At 42.5% G+C, this 27,955-nt stretch overlaps 3 protein-coding genes across 13 annotated transcripts in view; 2 read left to right on the top strand and 1 right to left on the bottom strand.

Annotated features, from left to right (window-relative positions):
* The window catches only part of MGAT4A (alpha-1,3-mannosyl-glycoprotein 4-beta-N-acetylglucosaminyltransferase A), a 123,811-nt gene extending 109,555 nt beyond the window's left edge, over positions 1–14,256 (top strand). For 3 of the 6 annotated variants that reach the window (XM_070474674.1, XM_070474676.1, XM_020903951.2), the window contains 2 exons: positions 6,950–7,062; positions 7,201–14,256. In XM_070474674.1, coding sequence (XP_070330775.1) covers positions 6,950–7,062; positions 7,201–7,227 — 140 coding nt within the window. In that variant the 3' untranslated portion in view covers positions 7,228–14,256. Of the gene's footprint in view, positions 1–4,199; positions 5,802–6,929; positions 7,063–7,200 lie in introns of those variants that run through there. The other 3 variants (XR_011490534.1, XM_070474678.1, XM_070474677.1) reach the window with 3 other exon arrangements.
* Positions 11,204–23,455, bottom strand: UNC50 (unc-50 inner nuclear membrane RNA binding protein). Of its 6 annotated transcripts, none has more exons than XM_020903953.2 (6): positions 23,327–23,455; positions 21,968–22,251; positions 20,738–20,858; positions 16,777–16,916; positions 16,587–16,688; positions 11,204–15,218 (listed from the first exon to the last, which is right to left on the bottom strand). In XM_020903953.2, exons 2-6 carry the CDS (start codon positions 22,245–22,247, stop codon positions 15,082–15,084), a joined length of 780 nt encoding a protein of 259 aa, XP_020759612.1. In that variant the 5' UTR covers positions 22,248–22,251; positions 23,327–23,455; the 3' UTR covers positions 11,204–15,081. The 6 variants fall into 6 exon arrangements, with proteins under 6 accessions (XP_020759612.1, XP_070330788.1, XP_020759613.1 ...); XM_070474687.1 differs by having other exon boundaries at positions 21,968–22,247; XM_020903954.2 differs by lacking the exon at positions 23,327–23,455 and adding an exon at positions 23,124–23,312.
* Positions 23,456–23,540: 85 nt separating this feature from the next.
* The window catches only part of COA5 (cytochrome c oxidase assembly factor 5), a 30,507-nt gene continuing 26,092 nt past the window's right edge, over positions 23,541–27,955 (top strand). Inside the window, exon 1 of the mRNA XM_020903957.2 lies at positions 23,541–23,743. Within this exon, the coding sequence (XP_020759616.1) occupies positions 23,645–23,743 (99 nt within the window). The 5' untranslated portion in view covers positions 23,541–23,644. The remainder of the gene's footprint in view (positions 23,744–27,955) is intronic.

Below are 27,955 nucleotides of genomic sequence, written 5' to 3'. Positions count from 1 at the left end.
CTCTCTAGTTGTAGAGAGTGGGTCCCTCTCTAGTTGTAGAGAGTGGGGCCCTCTCTATTTGTAGAGAGTGGGGCCCTCTCTAGTTGTAGAGAGTGGGGGCCCTCTCTAGTTGTAAAGAGTGGGGGCTCCTCTCTCGTTGCAGTGTGTGGGCTTCTCATTGCGGTGGCTTCTCTTGTGGAACACGGCCTCTCGGGCGCGTGGACTTCAGTGGTTGTGGCCTCTGGGCTCAGCAGTTGCAGTTACTGGGCTGGAGAACACAGGCTCAAGAGTTGTGGCAACGGGCTTGGTTGCTCTGGGGCACGTGGGATTTTCCTGGACCAGGGATCGAACCCGCATCTCCCACACTGACAGGTGGATTCTTTACCACTGAGCCACCAGGGAAGCCCTCCAGCAGCCTTATGTTCAGCGAATATCATTCAGTTTTTGCTACAAGGCTTGTGCAATAACCCTGACTAATTTCTATGTCATTTCAGTGGATTGATGAGTTTAATTATTTTTATATTTGGGTTATATTTTAGCCCACTCTATAAATGTTCATAAAATTAGCTGTGTATATGAGACATTTATTAATCCTATTACCTGTCAGTTATTTAATTTCTGAGAATGTTCTTGGTTATGAAAGTAGCATAGAAAATAGAGACATTTATGATTAAATGTCTCTGCAGTAATTTGAAGATAATGGCCATCTAAAATATCATCTCATACATATTTAGAACCAGAAGAGAACTGTTGGGCAATGAGACCTAGAAACTTGTGGAACAAAAGCATGCATCAGAAGCAAAAGCAACTGATTTTTTTTTTCAACCTAATATGAAACAATCTGCTCCCTTAAGAAGCATGCTTTAGTGGAATAACGTGTGAGGGGCCTCACAGACCTTCTCCTAGTGAGTCTGCTATAACTGGTAATAGTTATTTTTCATAAAAGTACAGCAAATGGGGAACCATTTACTCATAACATCTGAATCTCAGTAAAAACATTAAGGCTCTGTGGCATTAGAGGGACTTCCTTGGTGTCCAGCAGTTCAGCTTCCATTGCAGGGGAATACAGGTTCGATCCTTGGTCTGGAAGCTAAGATTCCACATGCCTTTTGGCTAAAATATGGAAACATAAAACAGAAGCAGTATTGTTACAGACTTCAATAAAGACTTTATTTAAAAAATGGTCCACATCAAAAAATCTTAAAAAAAAAAAATTTATGGCATTGGAGCTCTGACCATTGCCTACTCTGGCCAAGCTCAGTGACACAGGAGCCCCTCTCTGCTTGTCCAGCCGTGACTGCTGAGTCAGGCCCTGCCCCAGGGCGAAGGCATCCCACTAAGAAAGGCAGGCCACCGGCCCCCGTCTCCCTTTGCCCAGCCCCAGCTCCCTATTGCAGAAGCTCTATCCAGACCCTTAGAGACCTGAGGCTGCCTTCCTCCACCCCACCTCCATTCCTAGGGTAAAGTTTCACTGCAGGCATGGCAGGGCATGAATTCTCGGTCCCCGTTGCCTCTCCCTGCCCACTGGTCCCCTCATGCTGGGAGAAGTTAGCAGGACATGAAGGGCTACTGCTACAACCCAGAGGTTGTACCCCTCTGCTTGATCAGCAGGAATGTCACTTTCCCCAGCTGCTGTCCTTGCCGGGGACCCTGAGCAGTGGTGCAGAGGTGTGCTGCAGGGGAGAGGCAGCCCATCAGAACGGGGAGCTCTGCAGCTCGCCCCAAGGGGACGACTTGGAACAGAGCTTGGGGGAGTTCACGCCCAAGGGTGCTGTGGAATATGCTGGAGATTTGATTTATTTATTTATTTATTTATGATTTATGCTGGAGATTTATGGTGAACAGTTGTGAAACTGGCAGCTACATTCAAGCTAAGCTGTAGCCCATACAGTACCCCATGACAGAAAGAACCAGAGAAAGAGATAAGTAGTAAGAATCCTCTTGGTACTTTCCTGGCCATCCAGTGGCTAAAACTCCGCCTTCCAGTGCAATGGGAACAGGTTTGTTCCCTGGCCAGGGAACTAAGATCCATACGCCCCAGGGTACAGCCAAAAAGTTAAAAGGAAAAAAAAGGTAACTACTGTCCTAAATTTTATGGTTACTGTTTCCATCTGTGCTTTTAATACACATGTAATATACCCCTAAATAATGCATAGTCTTATTTGTTTATTTTGAAATATAAATGATTGTCATTCTGTAATCTACAATTTTTTGTCTCTCACCATTGTGAGATTCAACCATGTGGATCTGTGCATCTATGGATCATTCATTTTCACTGGATAGAACTCCAGAGATGATACTGTCTGTTCTTCTGTTTGGTCCTAAATTTTGTCTTCATCTTTTTGCTGGTATAAAAACTTATGCACATGTACTAGTTTCTCTCCAGTGTATGCTTAGAAATGGAAGTAACTCACAACTGCATTATCTACAACTTTGCTTCATTCTCTTTATTCTTTCTTCATTCTTTTAATTGGCTGCCTAATATTCCCTTGTATTAGCATGTCCTAATTTAGTCAGTCTGCTCATCATTGCTACTAAAATCATTTGCAATTTTTGCTGCAGTCTGTATATGCCTTCTGCACATGCAAGAGTATTTCTTCAGCATAAAATTGCTGGATGAGAGGGTTTTAATGAGGCCAGTCTTATAATTTACTAATTATTTTTCTAATTAAATGATCTCATCAGATGAGGTCAGATATCTCATAAGTTAAAATGTTTCAAGTTCCATAGTATTTTTCAGCCCTGAATCTACTTCCTAATTAAATATTAAATAGTACTATTTTTGTAGCATACAGTCCCTACCCCAGTCCAAATATAGACATACTTTTATGAAACAAGTATTAATAATTTTTTAATAAAAACATTACTTAGGAAGTTCACATGTTGAATATTTCCTGTGCAAATGATATATGTAAATGTAGAGCCGAATCACGGTGCTGTGAGCCTGAACACTGTAAATCAACTGTGCTTGCGTGCTAAGTTGCCTTAGTCGTGTCCAAGTCTGCAGCCCTGCGGACTACAGCCCACCAGGCTCCTCTGTCTATGGTATTCTCCAGGCGAGAATACTGGAGCGGATTGCCATGCTTTCCTCCAAGGGATCTTCCCAGCCCAGGGATCGAACCCTCATCTTTTACATCTCCTGCATTGTGGGTTCTTTACCACTAGCGCCACCTGGGAAACCCAAAAACTACACTCCAGTATAAAATAAAAATTAAGTTAAAAACAAGAATAGACATGGTTATTCAAGAAAATGAGTATAAACTTTACCAGTATGGTTTTCAACTTGAGTCTGTCTTATCTAATTTTGAGGCTGGTCATTATATTTTAAGACTTTAGAATTGACACATAATTTAAACAACACAAGGGTTAACTGCTTCTTTGAATGGCCTGTGAGCAAAGAATGTTGAAATTTTTTTCATTGTTTATTTTCACTGTTAAGTGGTTGAGAAAAGAATAGTCCTATGTCGTGGTATGTAAAAATGAGAAAATATCCCAGCTTCGGTGCCCACGACTGGTTTGCTTGGAGCATGGCCGTGCTCATTTGCTCTGGGTTGTGTGTGTCTTTTTGCTACGACAGCAAAGATAAGTGAGCAGTTGCCAGAGAGATGGAGGTGGTGCTCCCATTGCTTTGAATTGCTGCTCAGGGTACTACCAGTAGCACGGATGCATTATAATTTGACACTGTTTGATGTGCCACACACATCACTCTATTGTGACATTTAAAAAAAAATTACTAGTGATTACCCTTCAGGTAAAAACGAAAAGAGAGTGGACTTTGAATATTGTGCTTTTTAACACAGTGGAATGTGGCTTCTTTTTACAAAGTCAGATGGCAGATCATTGTGTTTACTATGTAAAGGAACTGTACTAAAGAATATGTTACCAAACTAACCACTTACAACAACATCCCCAGCTCACAGGAGAGCAATGGTCAGAAAAACTAGAAAATTTAAAATATATCTCCTCACTGAGAGTTTCTTCACGAAAGTAAGATTCTAATGAGGCTGTAACCAAAGTGGCTCACATGTTAGCAAGCAAGAAAACCATTCACCAGTGTGTAGCTGTAACAGCCAGAGATACGTGTACAGAGAAAATAATCTTATTTCAGACCATTAGACTTTCAGTAATAACTTTTGACTGAGGAGGTGGGGACCTTGAGAGCAATGTCAGTTAATCAAAAGGCAAGCAGATTATTTGAGTAGTTTTTTTTTTGGCTTGAGTTGACAGATACTACTGCCTTATCTGTCAACAACTACTGCCTTGTTACTTGGAGTCAGTGCCAGGTTTGAAGTGACTGAAGAATTGGCCTCTGCGAATGGTCTGGAGAGAACAAGCGCAGGCAAGAATGTTTTCAAACAAGTGCTGCTGCGGCTAAGTCGCTTCAGTCGTGTCCGACTCTGTGCGACCCCATAGCCGGCAGCCCACCAGGCTCTGCCGTCCCTGGGATTCTCCAGGCAAGAACACTGGAGTGGGTTGCCATTTCCTTCTCCAATGCATGAAAGTGAAAAGTGAAAGTGAAGTCGCTCAGTCGTGTCCGACTCTTAGCAACCCCATGGACTACAGCCTACCAGGCTCCTCCATCCATGGAATATTTTAGGCAAGAGTACTGGAGTGCCATTGCCTTCTCCATCAAACAAATTGAGAAGACACAAAACTTGTACAACCTGAAGCAGAATCTGCTAGGATGTGTTACAATGAATGGTGGTGAAAATAATACCTCTGTAGGAGAAGGGTTTGATGGACAGAGTTACAAAGCTTGCAAAACTTAAGTGTTTACTGATGTGTTTAAAATGGATAACCAACAAGGGCTCACTGTATCGCATATGGAACTCTGCTCAATGTTATGTGGCAGCCTGGATGTTGGAGGGGAGCTTGGGAGAGAATAATACATGTATATGTATGGCTGAGCTGTTCTGCTATGCACCTGAAACTATCACAACATGGTTAATCAGCTATATTCTAATATAAAATAAAAAGTTTAAAAAACTGTAAGGTGTTTCAAGCCTACAGTTATCTTATTATGTGTCAATAGTTGCTTTACAGAGTGTTTGAATCTGTCGGGTATGGTTAATTTATTGAACTAGTGGTATTGCCAGTGAATTTTACTCACTCTCTTTGACTTCATCAACAACAGTTCTGTGAATTTTTGTCAGAAATAAGAACTGAATATTCTGACTTGCCCTACCAAGCAGCAGTTCTGGGGCTTAGCAGTGATAAAATTTTATTTATTTATTTTTAAGCTCTGGAATAAGAATTGAAAATTTTCCAAGTGAGAAAGTTTTTGAGTGCCTTCAACTACTGTTATCTTTTTGAAAATTAGTTTTTGCTTCAGACCTGATAATGTTTCTTAGTGAATTCAACCTAAAATTATTAAAACAGTGCTTATGTGCAAAACTTATATTGCATTCAAGTCACTTTGGTGACACCACACTACAAGAAATATCAAGCTAATTGACGAGGTTCCACCTAACCTTTGATTGAAAGTGATTCACCTGTAATGTTATGATAAGGTAGATATCTTTTGAAGAAAAGACTCTTAATAGAATTTGATGCGGATACCTTCCAAGTCATGGATATGCTCCATTAAATCTTGTGCTTATGGATTAATAACATCATTTGGCAGTATCTTATCTAGGCTGTGTGAAAGGAAACCTTCAAGATATATCAAAGTCTCCTATGTTATGTGGCAGTTTGGGGGAGGAGCGTTTGGGGGAGAATGGATACGTGTATATGTATGACTGAGCACCTTTGCTGTACCCCTGAAGATATCACAACATTGTTTTATCAGCTATGCTCTAAAATAAAAGTTTTTTAAAAAGTCAGTGGACAAGCCATATCTTTTAATGCTATACAGATTATTTCAGGACTTTTTTTACTTTACCAAAGTGTTGCACAAATGTTTGATAGTAAATAAATATGGATTGAGAAAAATATTTTAAATTGAAAAATAAATCTCTTCATAAAAAGAAGCCTCATTATAGATCCATATTAACAGATTAATATTTGTGATCAATTTTTATAAGGAACATTGAATTTGAGTCCCAGTTAATTGAATTCCTCCAAAAGGAATTACATTCTCCTTAGTATACCTGTATTAGCAAAAAAAAAAAAAAAAAAAAGATACTGAGTTATTTTGAATTTCAAAATAAAATAAAGATAAAATACTTAGTTGAAATTTTGAAATTCATCAATAAAAATTTTATGGAAATTAATTTTTCTCTTTTCCTATACAAGTACCTGTGTGATATTCTCAAATGCCCTCTTGAGCCACAAAACCTGAAATATTTACTATCTGCTGTTTTTAGGAAGTTTGCCAATCTCTGACTTAGAGCAGTGTGACTCAGAACAACCATTTTTCTGACACTTTTTCGACAGTGTTTTTGTTTCCTTGCTGTTTCCTCACAGCAAGAAAAGTAGAGTAGAGAGCTTATTATCTTTTCTAGAAGGTCTTGGTCCTTATCCTTACAGGAGAGCTTTATGAGCTTGTCATTTATAATGGAGTTTTATATTAGACCTGCCTTGAAGATGTATCATATCTTAATTCCTCCTAGATTTGACCTTGGAAATCACTCAAGGCCAACCATTGTGTGTGTGTCTAATTAAAGCAGTGAGATTTGTTACTATTGACTCAATCCTCAAAGCAGACTGAGAGATGGTGAGGAGTATGTTTTGTAAGGCTTGTAAGTCATATTTTACTAAAAACTTGTGTTAGCTGATGTCAGAATATATTTACTTTTTACAGCTCTGCCTGTTAAATAGGTTGCTGCTCATGTTTTAAAGCATGTACTACTTTGTGAAAAATTTAAACCTGGAATAAAGATAGTAGGAAGAAAACAAAATTCATCCATCCTTTGTGTAAAAACATCTACTGGAAACATTTTGGTGTTTTCCTTCCCTGCTTTAAGCCACTGATAGTTTATGTGTGCTTGTTTCGGTCTTACCCAAACAAGTGTTGATTTTTCCTTTGCAGGGAAATTTGTGAACGGTGTTGCAGAAGGGATGGTGGATCCCAACCTAAACCCCATTTCAGCCTTCCGACTTTCAGTTATTCAGAATTCTGCTGTTTGGGCCATTCTTAATGAGGTAAGACAATACATGAAATCAGTGAAACAGCTTAGATTCTACTTTTTTTTTTTTACAACATTTGGATTTCATACTTAAGATCTTTTTCGAATTGAAAATTGATTGCCATATCATGCTGTTCACTATCTTGTATTTCAGATCCATATTAAAAAAGTCACAAACTGACCATCTCCTAAGAAACCAACACATTTTTTTCCCTGTGAATTTGTTGATTAAAGACAGCTAAGCACGTACGTTTTTTTGGTAACTTGAATTCTACCTCTCGTGAAATCTACTGTAGATAAAATGATTGTCATATTTCCACTTGGAAAATGAATCTCCCACGGATAGTTGTATTCATTTGAATCTAAGCTGTCCTCCAGTTTTAACTCAACTCAAACGTTTTACAGTTATGACAGCCTGTTAATATGACTTGTACTATTTTGGTATTATACTAATACATAAGAGTTGTACATATTGTTACATTCATTAAATTTGAGAAAAATTAATGTTAAATACATTTTATGAAGGGGGTACTTTTGAAGTTCATTTATTTTAGTATTATAGACCCTCTTTTATAGATAATCAGGGATTATATATATATATAATATATAAATATACCTAAAATGTTATGGAGTTAATTTATTAGAAACACTTAAGAAGTACATATTTTTGTGCAGTAAATTTTTGAATCAATACTTTTTTTGAAAACCAGTTACCTTGCTTTTTTAAGTTCTTTCTATATTTTTCTTTGGAAATGCAAACATTACAAGTTAATGCCATTTTTCAAATGCACTGCCATTTAAGAATGATTCTAGATTGATTTCCTAACTGAAGTACTTTTATAATCACAGTGATTCTGAGCAAAATATTTTCAAAGCCGTTTGTCATTCCTTAAAGCCAAGATTTTAAAGACCAGTGTCCTTCTTGAGGGTTACTTTACTATACTATGTACGGTGTGTAGCCACAAAAAATCAGTCTGGTAAGTTTTAATGTGCAAGGGTGTTGCATTTCAACCCAGATTACCATACACTGAAGTCATTACATTTCCTCTAATATGTAAAATGACAAACTCTTCTTTCTGTATTAATCTTTGTCTAAAATCCATGAATTAGATGCATTTTCTCTTGATGCTTTTATATCTGCACTCATTCTCAGTTCTGACAAAATGTTTTCTAGGTAATGTTGTTGTATGAGTCACAGTTGGTTTAATTTTAAAGAAAAATGTAATTGTAATGGTGGGGTTTTGGTGAAAGGTATTGTAACAGGTGTATGTTTTTCAAAATAATTTATTCTGTTCCAATATGAACTTCTAAGTAAATTCACATCCAAAGAGTATTTATTACTCTTAAACCTGCAATTCCACATGATGTCATTACTGTAGACAAAAATATTATCAGCCTTGGTGGTCAGTGATCTTAACGGAAGTCTTTTACAAAATTATGAATTATCAACATCAGTTCCCAATCACTGTGGTGTCCCCAGATGGGTTGCAGGCAGTTACAGGTGTGCAGAGGTGAAATCCTCTGGGCTTTCAGAATCGCCCATGGCTAAGGCCTTGGGCACTGGAGGTTCTAGCTGGTTGCCTTTAGCTTGGAGAAGTGTCACTTGTACCCAGTAGGCTGAACAAATAGCTTTCAAACAGCCTTATTTTCTCTACAGGGTCATGCAGTGAAAAAGGATGGAAAACACAGATAGGGTACAATTTTTTCCGTTACTTGAATGGTTCTTGATTTAAAAGTTAAATGTTGCCAACAATGATTATTTTTATGTCAACGTCCAGTTAAACATTTTCCTCAAGGTTTTTAAATTTTACTTTGTATTTTCTTTAACTTACCTTTTCTCCCCAACTCTCCTTGGCCCAGTGCCTGGCAGGGAAACTTCACTGGAAAAACATAGCCTCTCATTATAAAACATTGGAACCAGCTTCATATACTAAATTGCTGCTCTAACAACTCAGTGTCAGGAGGTGAAAATCTGGAGGTGGGTTTAGAAGCCCCTTGTTTCTCTGCTTCCCAAGTAGCTGACTCTGACTTGAGGAAGAAAGGCCATGCTCTGAGAGTGCAAGGAGGTGACAGTAACGGCAGTTCCTGGCCCTTTTTCAGGGTGTATGTCTTGAGACTGAGCCTTAGCCAGGCAGCTCTGCAGAGCTGGGGGTGAAAACTCACTAGCTCATCCCTCCTGTTCCTGAGAAGAGTTTTAGCCACATCTTATCTTTCAAGGACTCCCCTGTGCACCTCTTCCTCCCTGTGAGTTTGTTACCAGCGCCTCCTTGAGCCCAGAACACTGCCGACACGTGGCAGGTACCCAGACGGGATCTGGGCGGGGGGGGGGGGGACCAACTCTTCCAGCCCACACTCCTCTTCCTTTTCCTGAACTCTCTTCAGCTGCTGTCCTTGCCCCACACTTGCGCGCGCGCGCGCACACACACACACACAGTCTCAACTGTCTCGTTTCTCCTTGTGGGGTGTGTGTGTGCACAGACATGTACTCACTCTGACCAAACGTCAAGCGCCTGTGGGCAAGCGTGTCCGTCGTGCTTCCTGTCCATCCCCTGCTGTACAGGTGTCCGTGCAGCCTCTTGTTTGCTGAGCTCTCCTCCCCTGATTTCCTCTAGACAGTTAGAAGCTTGCCAAGAACAGGCAATCCTAGTGGTTGCCCTTAAGAATCATGTTAGGGACTGAAGTATTGGGACAGAAGATTAGGGAACCTGGAACAGAGAGGAGGTAAATACTTGCCCTTGAATGGGCGCTGAACCACTTTTTCCCAAAGAGTGAGTGGGGAGAAGTGTCAGGTGGTGGGACTAATTTCACTTTTCTCTGTGTCTGGCATGATGTCTGTGCTGTCCTCTGCAGTAGCCACTGGACACCAGGCAGCTACTTAAGTTAAGAAAACATTCAGCTCTGTAGTTACACTGGCTCTCCCTTGGCTAGTGGCCACTGGATCAAACAGCACAGATATAGAACATCTCCATCATCCCGGAAAATTCTATAGGACAGCACTATGTCAAGAGTGCTAATATGAACATTTTAGGATCCTTTTTAGAATCATTTTAGAATAATGAGTTGCAATCACGAAGCTCAAAGCAGACATGCAGAATATATCATAGTGTAAATGATGATGAGTATTTGTGGGGAGAAGAGAAAGTTGAGGACCTATTTCCAGGTTTCTGAGATCCAGTTCTAAATTGGTTGCTGTCAGTCTCATGCGTTCTTTACGTTCTTACGTCACTATCTCTGCTATTGGAGTCCAGTAAGATCTCCAACTTGAGGTTGAGGTTCCAAAGCTTGTGATAGGACAAGCTTTGGAAAACATGAATGCACGTGGATTATTTAGCACACAGGCTGTAGACATGTATGTATAGGTTAATTCAACTGTTGGAGATGTCTTTTATAGCTTTTTAGATCAACAATTGCATCAGTAAATAATTAGAAAAACTTCAGCAATGCTGTGAAGTCTTCTCTTAAATGTGTCCTAGTAATGAAAAAATTGTCTGCCAACAGTGCTGTCCTCGAAGCCAAGTGTGATTATATGCAAACAGCATGTTTGGAAAGATTACTCTAATTAATAGCAGTGTGTATTTGTAGCAGCCAGACTTCTGTGGATGACCCCCAGTGACTTTGTAGATTTTGAGTGTATGTGAACCTGTGAGTGTTATCCATAATTATGTTGTACAGCAAAAGGGAGATTATCTGGGAACAGCTAACCAATTCATGTGGGCCCTGAGTGTTCTCAGGCTGTCAGCAGAAGTCAGAGATTCAAAGCAGGAGGACCTGAGACACCATGGCTGGTTTCAGATGGGGACAGCCACATGAGGAGAAATGCCTCTTGAGCTGAGAGGCCCCAGCTGGCAGCCAAGGGAATGGAAACTGCAGTCCTGCAGCCACAGGAATTGAACTCAGCCAGCAATCTGAAGGAGTCTGCAGATGGACTCTGCTTCAGCAGGCAAGAGCCTGGTCCCCGCCAGCACCTGGATTCCAGCCTTGTGAGACCTTGAGCAGAGAGTGCAGTCCTGCCTGCCTGGACTCCTGGCCTACAGAGCTGTGAGATTAATAAATGGGTGTTGTCTTAAGCTTTTAAATTTGCCATGATTTAATGCAGCAATAGAAAATGAATATGATGTTTAAAAGAGGTGAAGCAGAAAAGTCTTCTACTTGATTCCTTCTGGTGTGTTATTTCATTTTTATTTTTTAAATTGGAGGATAACCGCCTTACAATATTGTGTCGGTTTCTGCCATACATCAGCATGAATCAGCCACAGGTACACACATGTCCCCTCCCTTCTGAAACCCCCTCCCACTGTACCCCACCCCCCTAGGTCGTCACAGAGCACTGGGTTGTTTCCTGGGTCACGCAGCAAATTCTCACTTGATGTTCACGTATGGTAATGTGTGTGTTTCCATGCTCCTCTCTTTCTGTCCCACCTCTCCTTTCCCAGCTGTGTCCACTGATCTGTTGTCTGTGTCTGCATCTCCACTGCTGCCCTGCAAATAGGTTCATCAGTACCATCTTTGTAGATTCCATATGCACACGTTAATATACACTATTTGTCTTTCTGTTTTTGACTGACCACTCTGTATAATAGGCTCTAGGTTCATCCATCTCTAGGACTGACTCAGATGCATCCTTTTTTATTTAATAGCTGAGTAGTATTCCACTGTATATATGTACCACAATTTCTTTATCCATTCATCTGTTGATGGACATCTAAGTTGCTTCCATGTCCTATCTATTGTAAAAAGTGCTTCAATGAACATTGGGATTACATGTGTCTCTTTCATTTATGGTTTTCTCAGGCTATATGCCCGGTAGTGGGGTTGTTGGGCCATGTGGTAATTCTATTCCTAGTGTTTTAAGGAATTGTCATACTAGCTGTATCAATTTACATTCCCACCAACAGTGCGAGAGGGTTCCCCTTTCTCCAGATCTTCTCCAGCATTCATTGTTTGTAGGTTTTTTACTGATGACCATTCTGACTGGCATGAGGTGATACTTCCTTGTAGTTCTGATTTGCATTAATAATGAGCTATATTGAGCATCTTTTCATGTTTGTTGGCCATCTATATGTCTTCTGAGAAATGTGTGTTTAGATCATCCATCCATTTTTTGATTGGGTTGTTTTTCTGGTTTTGAGCTGCATGAGCTGCCTGTATATTTTGGAGATTAATCCTTTGTCAGTTGTTTCGTTTGCTTATTGTTTTTTCTTCCATTCTGAGGGCTGTCTTTTAATCTTACTTCCTTTGCCATGCAAAAGCTTTTAATTAAGTCCCATTTGTTTACTCTTGTTTTTATTTCTATTACTCTAGGAGGTTGGTCATGGAGAATCTTGCTGTGATGTATGTCAGAGTGTACCACGTATGTTTTCCTGTAAAAGTTTTATGGTTTCTGGCCTTACATTTAAATCTTTAATCCATTTTGAGTTTATTTCTTGTGTATGGTGTTAGTAAGTGTTGTAGTTTCATTTTTTTTTTACACATAGTTGGGTTATTTCTTGATAAACACATGAATAAAGTCTTGTCCTACCAGATTATATATCCAAGTCTCATCTGGGATTCTCTCCCAAAGACCTGTTAATTTTCGTTAGAAGGTTATTGGCAAAAACTTGGAGCAGCTTAGTAGCATGTTTCATAAAGGAACTGCTAGCGTGACATCACAGGAACAGGATCTAGTAAGGCATATTTTTCCTGGAATCAGTGTCACTTTATGTTGATTTTGATTGTTCTGAGCCTGTCAGTTATTATTAAGAATGAACAGTGGTATTTTAAATAAGCTATTAAGAGGGAAAAAAAAGTATGCCTTTGTGTAGAGATCAAATAATCTACTCTGTATTACTAAGCACAGATCAAATCCTATATGTGCTAAACAAAGTTTTGTAATTCACATATATTTTCAAAAATACTTCTGCTCCCAAACTGTTAATTGCTGTTTTAATTTGGTTTATCTGTATTTTTTGTGCTTCTTTGACTATATTGCCATAGCTCTAAGAAAAGTTGAATGAAAGAAAATGAGAGGCTAAAGTTATCAAAAAGTTGAAGATTTGAGTCGTAATCATATCTGAAGTCCTAAAGAGAAGGAAACATTTCTAAGCTGTGGAGCAATGTTTATAGTGTGTGAGATTTGGTTTGAGAATTGTATATCTTTAATTATTAATCTTAACATATATATGACTTAACTAATATGCTTCATTTCTTCAATGCATGTGGAACTACAGTGCTGAAGAGACCACTACAAGAGTATTACTAAAAAAAAAAGGCCTTTTTTATATTTATTTACCCATATCGTCAATATCTATACAGAAACTTGACTCTTCTTACCTGAAACACTCGCTTCACCTGTTAGGGTGCTAGCTAGAGCATTTCCAGAGGAACAAACCAGAAGGGGCTGGAGCTTCAGAGTATGTGAGTGGAGAATTTAGATGTCATTCAAAAAAATGTAAACTGGGTGTTGGACTGGAAACACTTTGTGTGGAAAAACGTTAGGAACTGTGGTGCTAAAACTCCTCTAGAGTAAGGATGGTCTGTTGTGGGGGACATTCCATACTCTTGGACACGAGGAAGGCTGTTTAATTCAGAGCATTAGTGATTAGCAAATTGCCCTGGAATCAAAAGATTTGGTACTTGAGTTTGATAAGCATTCCATTATTTGTTCTAAATGCTCAGTTTGCTGAAATTTGGGTGAAAATACCTTTTGAAGACATAGTCTCAGAGCCTTAATGATGGCCGCTATTGACAGTACTGTAAGATGCACTGCCAGCAGATCTGACATTTTCCGTGTAGTCGGTCGTGTTTTCTAAGAAAGATTTTAGAAATCAGCTGATTAAATGTAACCATTGTTTCATTTATGGGATGAAGGACTAAAGCATTTCTCCTTGAGAACAAACTCCATTTGGAAAGGCTGTCTTGGCGGTTGGGGTGTCTCTGGAAGCACCCCTGGGAGACGCTGCCTGAAGAACTGCTTTTCCAGCTTGTACCAAGGTTTTTTCTCCCCTGAAATATACTGTACATATTTTCCTGATAACATCTTCATTGGTCGGATTGGTAATAACTGTAGTAATATTTTAGGTCCTGTTGGATTTTCAAAGGCAGATTATTTATTTTCTAATTTGCTGCTAAAACTGAAAAGCTGATAACTGGTCCCGTTGACTGTGCCTTCATCACTGTTTCTCTGTGCCACAACCGTTCATGTGTATTTGAAATAAAGAAGTTTAAAAAGCCATGTTGAATTCAAGACTCCTTCTAATAAAAAACAGGTAAAACTTCATGAGTACCAAGCTTTTTTATTATTATAGTTTTAACACTGATATATAATAATAGCTTACCGGGACTATTTTCAGTTAGAAAACAATAGTAGATTTGTATGTTTTGGAGAGTCTTGAAAGAAAGAAAGAAAGAGCCTCAGTTGTTAAGCCCATGGTTATCAGTGTTACAACAGAGGCTCACTCGCACCTCATGTGGCTACACAGCTCCCGGAGCCAAGAATGGCTTCTGGGGGCCTCTGCAATCTACTGCATTTTGTTGGTTGGTTTTGTTTTCTTGCATAAATAATGGCTATTAGTAACATTTACTGCCTGTAGTTCACTGATTCCTAAGGAGACTTTTAAAGCTTAAACTAGGACCCTGTGGCTTATATAAAAGTTTAAAATGCGGCCTGTTAGAAATGGGGGTGGCTCTGTACCTTGTCAGTAACAGTTGGGGAGGGGATGGGACACATATGACTATTATCATGTGGATAGGCATTCGAAAATAATTTATGTTAAAAAGTTTTACCTTTTTATTTTCCTCATAGCCTTAGTACTTTGTGTATCATTCTGTGTGCAAATATTTATGAATAAAAGGTAACACTTTAGTTTAAAAAATATTTATTGTAGAAATGTACATTTAATTACTTTTAAGGAATGTACTAAGTATTAACATTTACACTTCTTCAAATCTGCAAACTTCATACCTTTAAGATATCTACAGTGATAGTGTATTTACAGGTTTCATGAGACATCACCACCTCACCAACACTTTGCTGCTGCTCAGACGTCGGGCCCCCGGCTCACTTCACTCTGTACTTGTAGAAGGAGCACAGCGCGTGGGTGAAGTTCCAGCCCAGCGCTAGAGACAGTCCGTACAGCAGGATGAGCGGTGCGAACGGGTAGAGGAGAGTCACTGTGTTTTTCAAAAACGGCAGTGCTGGAGAAGGACCAGGGTTCAGGTTAAGGGTGAGAGTCAACATCGCCAGTTAGTAATGGATGAAGTGCTGAATTTAAACCTGTGATGCTTCAGAAGCTTCCCACCTTAATGTACCAGCAGAGATGGATGACGTTATAGGAAAAAACCAACTTTCAGCTGTTTGAGATTTCCCAACTAAGGGAGTGTCACACCTCCACTTTGAGAAGGTGAGATCTCAACTAGTATCCCAGACTTTAGGAAAGAAATGAAGCTCTCAAATATAAAACCCACCCTCAGGTATCTGTGTTTCTTTCTCTCTCACTTGTGGTTTCCTATTAGTGGGTTCATAGCCCATGCATTCAAACCTAAGTATTTCTCAAACAAGTACTCCCCAAACCAAAACTGAGCGTGCCCAAACAATCTTCTAAATTGTAGGGAGTTACCAGGACAGTGATCCAAAATCCACTTCCATCTCCCCAGAACTAGAGACAGAACCTCCCCAATGCCCAAAACAAGGTGTTACAGTTTGGGGGTGGGGGGTTCCTGACAAAGTCAAGGGGACTCTCTGACCAGTGGAATCAGTCACATGTGCGTCCAAGTGACTTAGGTTTACAGTAAGATCCTAATCATCTAGAGGGACAATAAAGGAAAGGGCTAAAATACATGACACTGACAAGTCATAAGATCTCTAAATTTAACTCTTAAGAGCAGTCATTTCTTAACATACATGAAGAAAAATAAATATGGTTCTCATTCATACTATGAAAGATGAACCAGTAGCAGGATTGAATAATGAATTTATAAACATATCCTGAGCTCAGCAGAAGCTAGCCTTAATCTTCTGTGATTATCCACAGTACCTCTCACCCCTAGGCTGGAGTCTCCAGTCCAGCAGGTGGCCTGGGACCAACACAGATGTTTACAAAATGAAGAATATTTCAGAATCGTCCCCCATCATAAAACAGAAAATATGGCAAAGGTTTTAAACATGCCCATACACTGGAGCCAACCCTTTCCTCATCTGATTGACTGCTGGTAACCCAGAACCCAAAAGCCTGGGAGAAAAGAAACTCGTCATGGATTCCTGTAAGAAACCTGGAGAGCATCAGTATGGTTTAACATGGTTCCTTGAAATTATAAAGTTTGTTATATACCAGCAATGCCACTTTGGATAGACGGGACCATGGATAAATTAATTAATCTCTCTGGGCTTGTCTCCTCATTTGAAAAATGGGGAATAGTAAACCTGTATCGTATAACTAAAGATTAACAGGGAGAATTTACGTAAAACACCAGGGACAGTGCCAGCTCCATAAAAGCTCATTGTATTACTGTTACAACTTCTCCCCTCCCTGTAGTGTTGTCAACCAAAAAAAATCAATTACTTACCACTGTATCCTAAGAAAGTTACATAGATATAGTAGCCAACAGCAACCAACCATAAGGTATTTCCAACTAAATATCCAATAAATGTGTCTGTTAGGATGACATCTGCCGAAGAGACACGGACAATGAATCTTTTTTCAGTGGGTACAATGAAGACTTTCTGATAACAAGTTCAGAAGTAACTGCTACTTACGGTTGATGAAAAAAAGCTGTATAAAATGCAAAATGACCAGGAGAGGATAAAAAGCATTCAGATGCACATCGAAGGCATAGCCCCACTCCACATCATAGTCTCTGCTCTGCCGTTTCACTAAATACTTATTGGAGATAAACCTGAAGAAAAAGATAACATTTCTTTCATAATACAATAAAATTAACCCCATGCGTATTTACTGACTATCTTCTATAGCTCAAGCATCATTCCAGACACTGGAGACATGGTGGTAAACAAATTTCTGCCTTCAATCTAGTGGGAGTGGATTGACAACAATACAGTCAGATGGCCCTATGGAGAAAAACTGAACAGGTGAAACGTTAACTATGATGAGAGTCATGAGAAAGTGACATCTGGGCAAAGAACCAGGGGCAGTGATGGGAACCCCTGGGGCAGAGCCTTCCAAGCAGAGAGGAGTCTTGAGCACAGAGGTGGGGGAGGGCTTGGCCTGCTTGAGGAGGGGTAGGGGTAGGGGCTCAGAGCGCCTGCAACTGGTGAGAAGACAGCAGGGAATGAAATGGGAAAAGAAAAAGGAGCATCTTATAGACCCTGTGGTCGCTGTCAGACGTTTGGCTTTTACTCTTGGTGGAATAAGTCACTGTGGAGTTCCCAAAAGGACGTTTGACTTACTGTTTTGACGGGGTTCCTCTGGCTGCGATCTGAGAACAGACCCTGGGGACAAGAATGGAAGCAAAAAGGCAAGAGGGAGGTTACTGTGAGGAGGAGATGAAGAGGGTTGCAGCAGCGGAGGTGCTGGCCTGGGGACGATTAGAGCTGGAGGCGGGAACGAGTTGAGTACTAGACAGCGGGAACCAGAGAAAAAGATTAGTCGAGGACAACTGAGACTTCTGCCCTAAAACAAGTGAAAGACGGAGATGCCACTGAGGCAGGAGTGGCTGCACCAAGAGTGATCTGGGTGCAGGAAGGGGAGAGTACAGGAGTTTGGACCTGGCCCTGTTATGGTGAAGAAGTAGGAAATATAGAAAGAAGGTCTAGAAGCTTAGAGGAGCAGTGCACACAGGGGATATACAGATTCATGTCTGCAGATGGTATTAAAAGCCATGAACTTGAATAAGATCACCTAGAGAGTGAACACAAATAGAGAACAGGTCTGCGGCCTAAGACTGGGGTCACATACACCCTGCCAACCCCCGCCCCACTGTGGAAAGTTCAGTACTGGAGGAACCAGTAAGGAAAGAGTGGCTAGTGACATCTCCAGCCACAGGAACAATCACTCAAGCTCATGCCTCTGTTCCACAGCATGGTCTCATGGTTCCTTTAAATGATGAATAAATGAAAAGACAGACATCCAGGTAACAGAAAGACAGGTCTTCAAAGGAAAAGAACAGAAAGGATTGTAAAACAGTTACGGAAATTCGATGGTTGCTTCTACATGTGATTTCAAAGATACTGTTAAGAAAAATGCTATGCCTACAGTGGAAATAGAAAAAGAAACGAGACGTGTTATAGTACTAATAAAACAGTCCTATACTCAAATTGTCTGAAAATGTCAAGATCCGAGTGCTCTGCTAGAACAAACTGGAACTTACCAAAACACCTTCCACTTGAGCCAAGACTGTGCTATAGAGTGAATGGAGTAAGAAGCATTTAGCTCACCATCCAAGGGCTCCCATTCAGTAGTCCTGCTGCCGCCCCCACCCCTCTGCTTAGCCCTTAAACAGGTACTTCCCAGGCTTCTGGCCTTCATCCAGGTCTCATCTCTAAAACACTGACATTCCTCCCGGGAGAGCTCAAAGACAGCTGAGTCCTCCCCTCCCACCTTCAGATTAAGAATGCCAGTCACATCCTCATGTTGGCCAGACTGCTGCAGCTTCCAAGTTCCCTCCCCCAGTGTCTAATGAACCTTTATTTCATTATCAACAAGTCTCCTGAACTCAGCACGAACCACATGGAATGCACCTGCACCCGAAGCCCACATGGGCACTCCTAAGCCTACAGCCTGCAGGCCACCCTAGAGGCCCTGGGCTCCCCCTCTTCCCCACCATCCTCTACTTCTGGAATCACCACACTAGTCTAGGCTTCCTCTGCTCAAACGCAAACCACACAATTGCACCCAGCCTCACCACTCTTTTCAGCTTCTCCTCCTCCACAGTCAGAAGATTTTTCATTAGTTCAGTTGCTCAGTTGTGTCCAACTCTTCGTGACCCCATGAACTGCAGCACACCAGGCCTCCCTGTCCATCACCAACTCCAGGAGTCCACCCAAACTCATGTCACTGACTCATGTTGAGTCAGTGATGCCATCCAACCATCTCATCCTCTGTCGTCCCCTCCTCCTCCTGCCCTCAATCTTTCCCAGCATCAGGGTCTTTTCCAATGAGTCAGCTCTTCACATAAAGTGGCCAAAGAATTGGAGTTTCAGCTTCAACATCAGTCCTTCCAATGAACACCCAGGTCTGATCTCCTTTAGGATGGACTGGTTGGATCTCCTTGCAGTCTAAGGGACTCTCAAGAGCCTTCTCCAACACCCACAGTTCAAAAGCATCAATTCTTCGGCACTCAGCTTTCTTTATAGTCCAACTCTCACATCCATACATGACCACTGGAAAAACCATAGCCTTGACTAGATGGACCTTTGTTGGCAAAATAATGTCTCTGCTTTTTAGTATGCTGTCTAGGTTGGTCATAACTTTCAAGGAGTAAGCGTCTTTTAATTTCATGGCTATAATTACCATCTGCAATGATTTTGGAACCCCCAAAATAAAGTCAGCCACTGTTTCCACTGTTTCCCCATCTATCTGCCATCTTAGTTAGCAGTATCCTTTTAAGGTAAGATTTTAGAATTTTAGGAGCTTCCCTTGTGGCTCAGCTGGTAAAGAATCCGCCTGCAATGCAGGAGACCTGGGTTCAATCCCTGGGTTGGAAAGATCCCCTGGAGAAGGAAAAGGCTACCCACTCCCGTATTCTGGCCTGGAGAATTCCACAGACTATGGGGTCGCAAAGAGTCAGACATGACTGAGTGACTTTCACTTAGAATTTTACAATTACGGGTGCACTGCATTTTCTGACTACCCAGCACATACAAAACCTATTGGACTGGTCAGAAGTTACAAAGCAAAATAACAGGTTGGTATCATCAGAGGTTAGCATCTCACAATCTTGCTCAAAATGTTAACAGCTATCATTTACTGAGCACAGACTGTATGCCAGGTGCTTTTCACAGCACAAGCTTTTCAAATACCTCACAAATAGATAATTAACTTCCATCTCCCAAGAAGGACAGGGTAAATGGCTGAGCTGGCATTTGAACCCAGGTCTCTCTGCAACTCAGGTTCCAGTGTTTTCTCTGATACACAACAGCAACCACCAGCCCCCTGCTGAGCTCACCCGCATGTCCACCTCTTCCGCTAACCACACAAGAGCACCCATGAAAAAAATCAAATGCCAAATTGATACTCAGCACACTATTGCTGGTACAGGAAACCCAGAGAGAGTCAGATTGAGAACTCAGTCAAATAAAACCCGCTCGTGTGTCTCAGCAGGAAGGAAGCTTAACCAAAACTATCCTTTTTCATGTGCTTCATCTCATGTCAAAGACTCAAAGATTTCATGACATAACCCTCCACATTTTACCCATCGAGAAATGACCTGCTGACCAAGGCAGCAGAATACTGTGCCATGATCTGGACAACTTCAGCAGAATTGGCTGTGAAACATTTTTGCAAAATCAGGGATTTTGTTAATTCAACATAATCATGACGTCAATTCACTTATTTGGTGCAGTTTGACAAAGCGGACCATCCCCTGAAGAGTATTTTCTGCTCTAGCTGCCAACACAGGAGAATGAGTTATGGTAATCCTGGCGGACACAATCAGTGCTTTTTCAATTCATATAGTTTCCCTTTCCATCAGCTACTCTCTGAAGGAAACAGAGGGAGGCTCTACAGTAGCATCTGAAAAACCAAAGTTTCCGTACTTACCACATTAAGGTTGATATGAGAAGACCGACGCCTACACAGTCTATGAATACCACCCAAAGGAGCAGCTTTATCGTCTCAAAAAACCCCATGTCCAGTACAAAGCCAAATCCTATCGTGGACACTGCAAGAAAGATTTACAAGATGCATTCAGACACTTTGCTAGATTCTAAGCATATAGGTCAGTTTCTGCCTTTCAGATGCCCACTCCAGAATGGGATGCAGGTATGCAAACAAAACCCCTAAGCTATCTTATCAATGGATGTAACTGATTAAGAAATGCAGATCGCCCTGGAACACACAACTACCCTGAGATACCTGATGTTTACTGAAGAGGCCCCTGTGTATCTGTGATTCACCTGGGTAGCCCCAGCATTCAGAATACGACCACTACTGAGAAGGCAGTCAGATGTTTAGACCCAGTTAAAGGTGGGCTTCCCTGGTGGCTTAGATTGTAAAGAATCTGCCTGCAATGCAGGAGACCCAGGTTCGACTCCTGGCTCAGGAAGATCCTCTGGAGAAGGAAATGGCTACCCACTCCCATATTCTTGCCTGGTGAATTTCACGGACAGAGGAGACTGGAAGGCTACAGTCCAAGGGGTCACAAAAAGTCAGACACGACTGAGACACTAAAAGTGTTTCAGACCCTTTCAGTGCACTATTGGCGAACTTAAAGCAGTTTCTCAAGATCACATTAGTACTTTCAGAACCCTCACTCTGGATCAGTCTGATGAAAGTGAGAAGTGAAAGTGTTAGTCCCTCAGTCATGTCTGACTCTTTGCGATTCCATGGACTGTAGCCCACCAGGCTCCTCTGTCCATGGGATTCTCCAGGCAAGAATACTGGAGTGGGTAGCCATTTCCTTCTCCAGGGGATCTTCCTGACCCAGGGATCGAACTCGGGTCTTCAGCACTGCAGGCAGATTCTTTACTGTTTGAACCACCAGGCCCAATGTATTTATCATGGCTGTTGAAAGACATGGAATGACTCTGTCCTGTGCTTTTCAAAGTTCCGAGGAACCAGTTTACTCTGGCATCTGCTTGGGACCTTTAAAGTCAGGAAGAATACCACTCTCTTTCCTGTGAGATTTTGGAGACTTCAGAAAGGAAGACAACGGCTTCAGAGAACCCCAAATTATGACCCATAGCATGCTGACAACAGGATTCTCCAAATGACAAGTCCAACCTGAAACACTCAACTGATTTCTCAACTCTCCTGCAGATAAACACTTACCACAGAGCCAGATACTTAACAGGACCAAGAAAGCCGGGTCATCCCTGGCCCATTGATCTTTCGTCTGCTTCCTATAGTGAAAGTTTCTATAAACTCTCTGTGGGGAAGTGAATAGGTAGAGCATCTGCCAGGCAGCAAACTCAAAGTCCATCTGCCGGAAACGGAAAAGCCTCCTCAGGTATTTGTAGCGTTTTGCTCCGGCTGTGTGTCTGGCTGCATCCCTGGAACTCAACACTCCGTTCCCCTGCACTGGGGAGTTCACCGAAGTACTTGGTAACATCTTCCTAGATAGAAGGGGCGGGGGAAATTATATTATTAATACAAATCACCAGAAGTAACTGCCAGCCTCTACCACCGCTCTTATGAGTTATATAGGAGAGAAGTCACCTTACATTTTGGCCCCAATCCCTGAGAAGAGGCAGGACTCTAAAGAGAGTAAAGTTGGTTTTGAGGCTGATTTGGGAGCTGGAGAACTGCCCACTGCACTTCAGGAGAGGGCTGCCCCGGGGCCTTCTGAACCTTCATAATAACGCTTTTACAAGGTCCACCCAGTCTCTGCACTTCACATCTGTCAATCCTCAGACCTGCTCCACCTCTCCCCACCCCCTCCCACCCCTTCTCCAGAAGCAGAGATAGTGATGGAACCAAAATTTGAACTCAGGCAGTCTGAATCAAAAGTCCACCTGTCATCTGTGCTAACAATCAAGACTTTAAGGAAAAGCCTTTGCTGAAGCCAAACAGAAACGATGTTCCCGACGAGGTAAAGTAAATGGCTTATCATACAAGTCCATCAGCGCCTCACCAACAAGCAACTCGTTCATTAGCATGGAATGTAAAAACAAGGCAAAACTCAAACGCAGAGTGTTTTACTTCCTGAATAGTTCATCAGGGCAACGACAGCGTGGGAGTCCAGTCCAACCAGTCTGAAGCCAGGGAGGCGCTGGTCATCGTCCAGCCTCCATGTCCCGCCCCGGCAGCCCAGTGTCGGGCTCCACTCCCTAGGCCTCCAGGACGCCAACTGCTCCCCGCCGGCTCGGGGCCTCCGGTAAGGCGGCCAGATTGAGCATAAAAACACAGGACGTCCAGTTACAACTGCATCGCAGATACAACAGTAATTTGTAATACAACCAGGTCCGAAACACTGCGTGAGACCCACACCTATGCAGACATCATTCGCTGTTATCCGAAATTCGGCTGTAACCAGCCTCCGCAATGGTGTCTGGCAGCCCCACCGCAGACCGAGCAGCCGGACCCGGGCGCGGTCACTCCAGGGCCGGGTGATGTGGGGCCGCAAGTCGCCGGAGGAAACTTGCCGGCGAGCCCGAGTAGCGCGCAGACGGGACCGTCGGCAGGCCTCACCTGGAGACCCGCGGCGGCGTCCACTGGCTTCACACACGCCCGCCACCACCGCCAGCAGCCGACCCAGCAGCCGCTGGGCCAACTTCCCTACCCGCTACGTTAACCGCGTGGGGGGGGGGGGGGGGGGGTGCGTCGCGTCACGTGACCCACAAACGCCGCGCGCGATACCTCTCGCGTTACGTATCTCGCAGCGCGCCCACCGGAAGTGGTTGCTACCCGGTCTTTTTCCGGTTCCGCCCGCCGCGGCGTCACTGGCATCCTGAGTCTGGCCGTCTCGGAAGGAGAGGGTGGAGGCCGCGGCCAGCTGGAGGCGCAGTCATGCCCCGGTATTACGAGGACAAGCCGGAGGGCGGCGCGTGCGCGGGCGTGAAGGAGGATTTGGGCTTGTGTCTGCTGCAGTCTGATTGCGTGCTCAAGGTAGCGCGGCCGGGCGCTCGGAAGACCGAGGCCCGAAGCGGGGAGGCGAGGCTGGCAGAGAGTCCCTGGCGGGCCCCAGTGGTGGCTAAGTCGTGCCTCCGAGTTCGCGGTCCTAGGTGTCCACCAACTTAATGAACTGGGCGAGTCAGCTGTCGGAACCTGACTTCCCAATGGTGAAATTGGAGAAAACGGTGCTGCCCCGTTGGGTTTTTGTAAAGTTTAAACCATCTGGGGTCCTGAAACACGGTATGCTGCTGCCCTGCTGGGTTCTGGAGGCATATAGGAGAGTATCACAGGTTTCTGGAGCCCTGGAAAATGAGAACCAGTAAATTAGCAGATAATTACATGAACCTGGCATGCTGTGTTGGCTCGTGAAACCTCCTTATTCAGTTCAGTTGTGGCTGAATAGATGCTGTATTTACTTTCTGCTGGTCTGAACTTGTTGGCTGAGTTCAGGATATGCTGTAGAAGAGACAGCTTTTTTATTTTCGCCACTTTGTATCTTGCGCCCCCTACCGTTGAACTTGTGGTTTTAGGTGCTGTGATGGGAGACAAGAATTTGCTGTCTTTCCCTCAATACAGCCACAGGTCTCTGGAGCCAATCTGATAGCATGCACATCGTAAGTCGTTTCCTACTTTTTGCGACCCCCGTAGACCCTAGCCCTCTAGGCTTCTCTGTCCGTGGGGTGGTCCAGACAAGAATACTGAAGTGGCTTGTCGTGCCCGCCTCCAGGGGATCTTCCCGACGTGGGATCGAACCCATGTCTTTTGTGTCTCCTGCGTTGGCAAGTGGATTCTTTACCACTAGCGCCACCTGGGAAGCATAGTGAGGTTCAAAGTCTACTGGCAAACCTGGATTATGCCGTTCAGTTCAGTTCAGTCGCGTCCAACTCTTTGCGACCCCATGGACTGAAGCCCTTCAGGCCTCCCTGTCCATCACCAGCTGTTGGAGTTTACTCAAACCCATGTCCATTGAGTCGGTGATGCCATCCAACCATCTCAACCACTGTCGTCCCCTTCTCCTCCTGCCTTCAATCATTCCCAGCATCAGGGTCTTTTCCAGTGAGCCAGTTCTTCGCACCAGGTGGCCAAAGTATTGGATTATAAGCTTCAGCATCAGTTCTTCCAATGAATATTCAGAACTGATATCCTTCAGGATGGACTGGTTGGATCTCCTTGCAGTCCAAAGGACTCTCAAGGGTCTTCTCTAACACCATGGTTTTAAAAGCATCAATTCTTCGGTGCTCAGCTTTCTTTATAGTCCAACTCTCACATCCATACATGACTACTGGAAAAACCAAAGCTGTTGACTAGACGGACCTTTGTTGGCAAAGTAATGTCTCTGCTTTTTAATATGCTGCCTAATTTGATAATAACTTTACTTCCAAGGAGCAAGTGTCTTTTAATTTCATGGCTGCAGTCACCATCTGCAGTGATTTTGGAGCCCCTCCAAAATAAAGTCTGTCACTGTCTCCATTGTTTGCCCATCTATTTGCCATGAAGTGATGGGAGCAGATGCCATGATCTTAGTTTTCTGAATGTTGAGCTTTAAGCCAACTTTTTCACTCTCCTCTTTCACTTTCATCAAGAGGCTCATTGGTTCTTTGCTTTCTTCCCTAAGTGTGGTGTCATCTGCATATCTAAGGTTATTGCTGTTTCTCCCAGCAATCTTGATTCCAGATTGTGCTTCATCCAGTCCAGCATTTCTCCTGATACACTGTGCATAGAAGTTAAATAAGCAGGATAACAATATACAGCCTTGATGTACTCCTTTCTTGATTTGGAACCAGTCTGTTGTTCCATGTCCAGTTCTAACTGTTGTTCTTGACCTACATACAGGTGTCTCAGAAGGCAAGTCAGATGGTCTGGTATTCCCATCTCTTTAGAATTTTCCACAGTTTATTGTGATCCACACAGTCAAAGGCTTTGGCATAGTCAATAAAGCAGAAGTAGATGTTTTTCTGGAACTCTGATTTTTCCATGATCGAACAGATGTTGGCAATTTGATCTCTGGTTCCTCTGTGTTTCCTAAATCCAGCTTGAACATCCGGAAATTCATGGTTCTCGTACTGTTGAAGCCTGGCATGGAGAATTTTGAGCATTACTTTGCTAGGGTGTGAGATGAGTATAATTGTGTGGAAATTGATTATAATTTCAGCATTCTTTGGCATTGTCTTTCTATGGGATTGGAATAAAATCTGACCTTTTGCTGTTCTATGGCCACTGTTGAGTTTTCCAAATTTGCTGGCATATTGAGTGCAGCACTTTCACAGGATCATCTTTTAGGATTTGAAATAGCTCAACTGGAATTCCATCACCTCCACTAACTTTGTTCGTAGTGATGCTTCCTAAGGCCCACTTGACTTCACATTTTAGGATGTCTGGCTCTAGGTGAGGGATCACACCATCGTGATTATCTGGATTGTGAAGATCTTTTTTGTATAGTTCTTCGGTGTATTCTTGCCACCTCTTCTTAATATTTTCTGCTTCTCTTAGATCCATACCATTTCTGTCCTTTATTGTGCCCATCTTTGCTTGAAATATTCCCTTGGAATCTCTAATTTTCTTGAAGAGATCTCTAGTCTTTCCCATTCTATTGTTTTCTTCTATTTCTTTGCATTGATCACTGAGGAAGGCTTTCTTATCTCTCCTTGATATTCTTTGGAACTCTGCATTCAAATGGGTATGTCTTTCCTTTTCTCCTTTGCCTTTCACTTCTCTTCTTTTCACAGCTATTTTTAAGCCCTCCTCAGACAACCGTTTTGCCTTTTTGCATTTCTTTTTCTTGGGGATGGTCTTGATCACTGCCTTCTGTACAGTGTCACGAACCTCCGCCCATAGTTCTTCAGGCACTCTATCAGATCGAATCCCTTGAATCTATATGTCACTTCCACTGTATAATCGTTAGGGATTTGATTAAAGTCATACCTGAATGGTCTAGTGGTTTTCCCTACTTTGAATTTAAGTCTGAATTTGGCAATAAGGAGTTCATGATCTGACCCGCAGTCAGCTCCCAGTCTTGTTTTTGCTGTGTAGAGCTTCTTCATCTTTGGCTGCAAATAATATAATCAATATGATTTTGGTGTTGACCATCTGGTGATGTCCACGTGTAGAGTCTTGTCTTGTGTTGTTGGAAGAGGGTGTTTGCTATGACCAGTGCGTTCTCTTGTCAAAACTCTATTAGCCTTTGCCTTCTTCATTCTGTACTCCAAGGCCAAATTTGCCTGTTACTCTAGGTGTTTCTTGACTTCCTGCTTTTGCATTCTAATCCCCTTTAATGAAAAGGACATCTTTTTTGGGTGTTAGTTCTAGAAGATCTTGTAGGTCTTCATAGAACCGTTCAACTTCAGCTTTTTCAGCTGAAGGCAACTGGTCAGGGCATAGACTTGGATTACTCTGATATTGAATGGTTTGCCTTGGAAACGAACAGAGATCATTCTGTCGTTTTGGACATTGCATCCAAGTACTGCATTTTGGACTCTTTGTTGACTATGATAGCTACTCCATTTCTGCTAAGGGATTCTTGCCCGCAGTAATATATATAATGGTTATCTGAGTTAAATTCACCCATCCCAGTCCATTTTAGTTTGCTGATTCCTAAAATGTCAGTGTCTACTCTTGCCATCTCCTGTTTAACCACTTCCAGTTTGCCTTGTTTCATGGACCTAACATTCCAGTTCCTATGCAGTATTGCTCTTTACAGCATCAGACCTTGCTTCTATCACCAGTCGCATCCACAACTGGGGGGTGTTTTTGCTTTGGTTCCATCTCTTCATTCTTTCTGGAGTTATTTCTCCACTGATCTCCAGTAGCATATTGGGCACCTGCTGACCTGGGAAGTTCATGTTTCAGTATTGTATCTTTTTGCCTTTTCCTACTGTTCATGGGGTTCTCAAGGCAAGAACACTGAAGTGGTTTGCCATTCCCTTCTCCAGTGGACCACATTTTGTCAGAACTCTCCACCATGACCTATCTGTATTGGGTGTTCCTACACGGCATGGCTCATAGTTTCATTGAGTTAGACAAGGCTGTGGTCCATGTGATCAGATTGGTTAGTTTTCTGTGATTGTGGTTTTCAGTCTTTTTGCCCTCTGATAGAGAAGGATAAAAGGCTTATGGAAGCTTCCTGATGGGAGAGACTGACTGAGGGGGAAACCAGGTCTTGTTCTGATGGGCAGAGCCTTGCTCAGTAAATCTTTAATCCAATTTTCT

Source organism: Odocoileus virginianus, chromosome 2, assembly GCF_023699985.2.
Source record: "Odocoileus virginianus isolate 20LAN1187 ecotype Illinois chromosome 2, Ovbor_1.2, whole genome shotgun sequence".
NCBI lineage: Eukaryota > Metazoa > Chordata > Mammalia > Artiodactyla > Cervidae > Odocoileus > Odocoileus virginianus.
The sequence above is the reverse complement of the archived record's forward strand: the minus strand, read 5'-3'. Positions and strand labels throughout refer to the sequence as shown.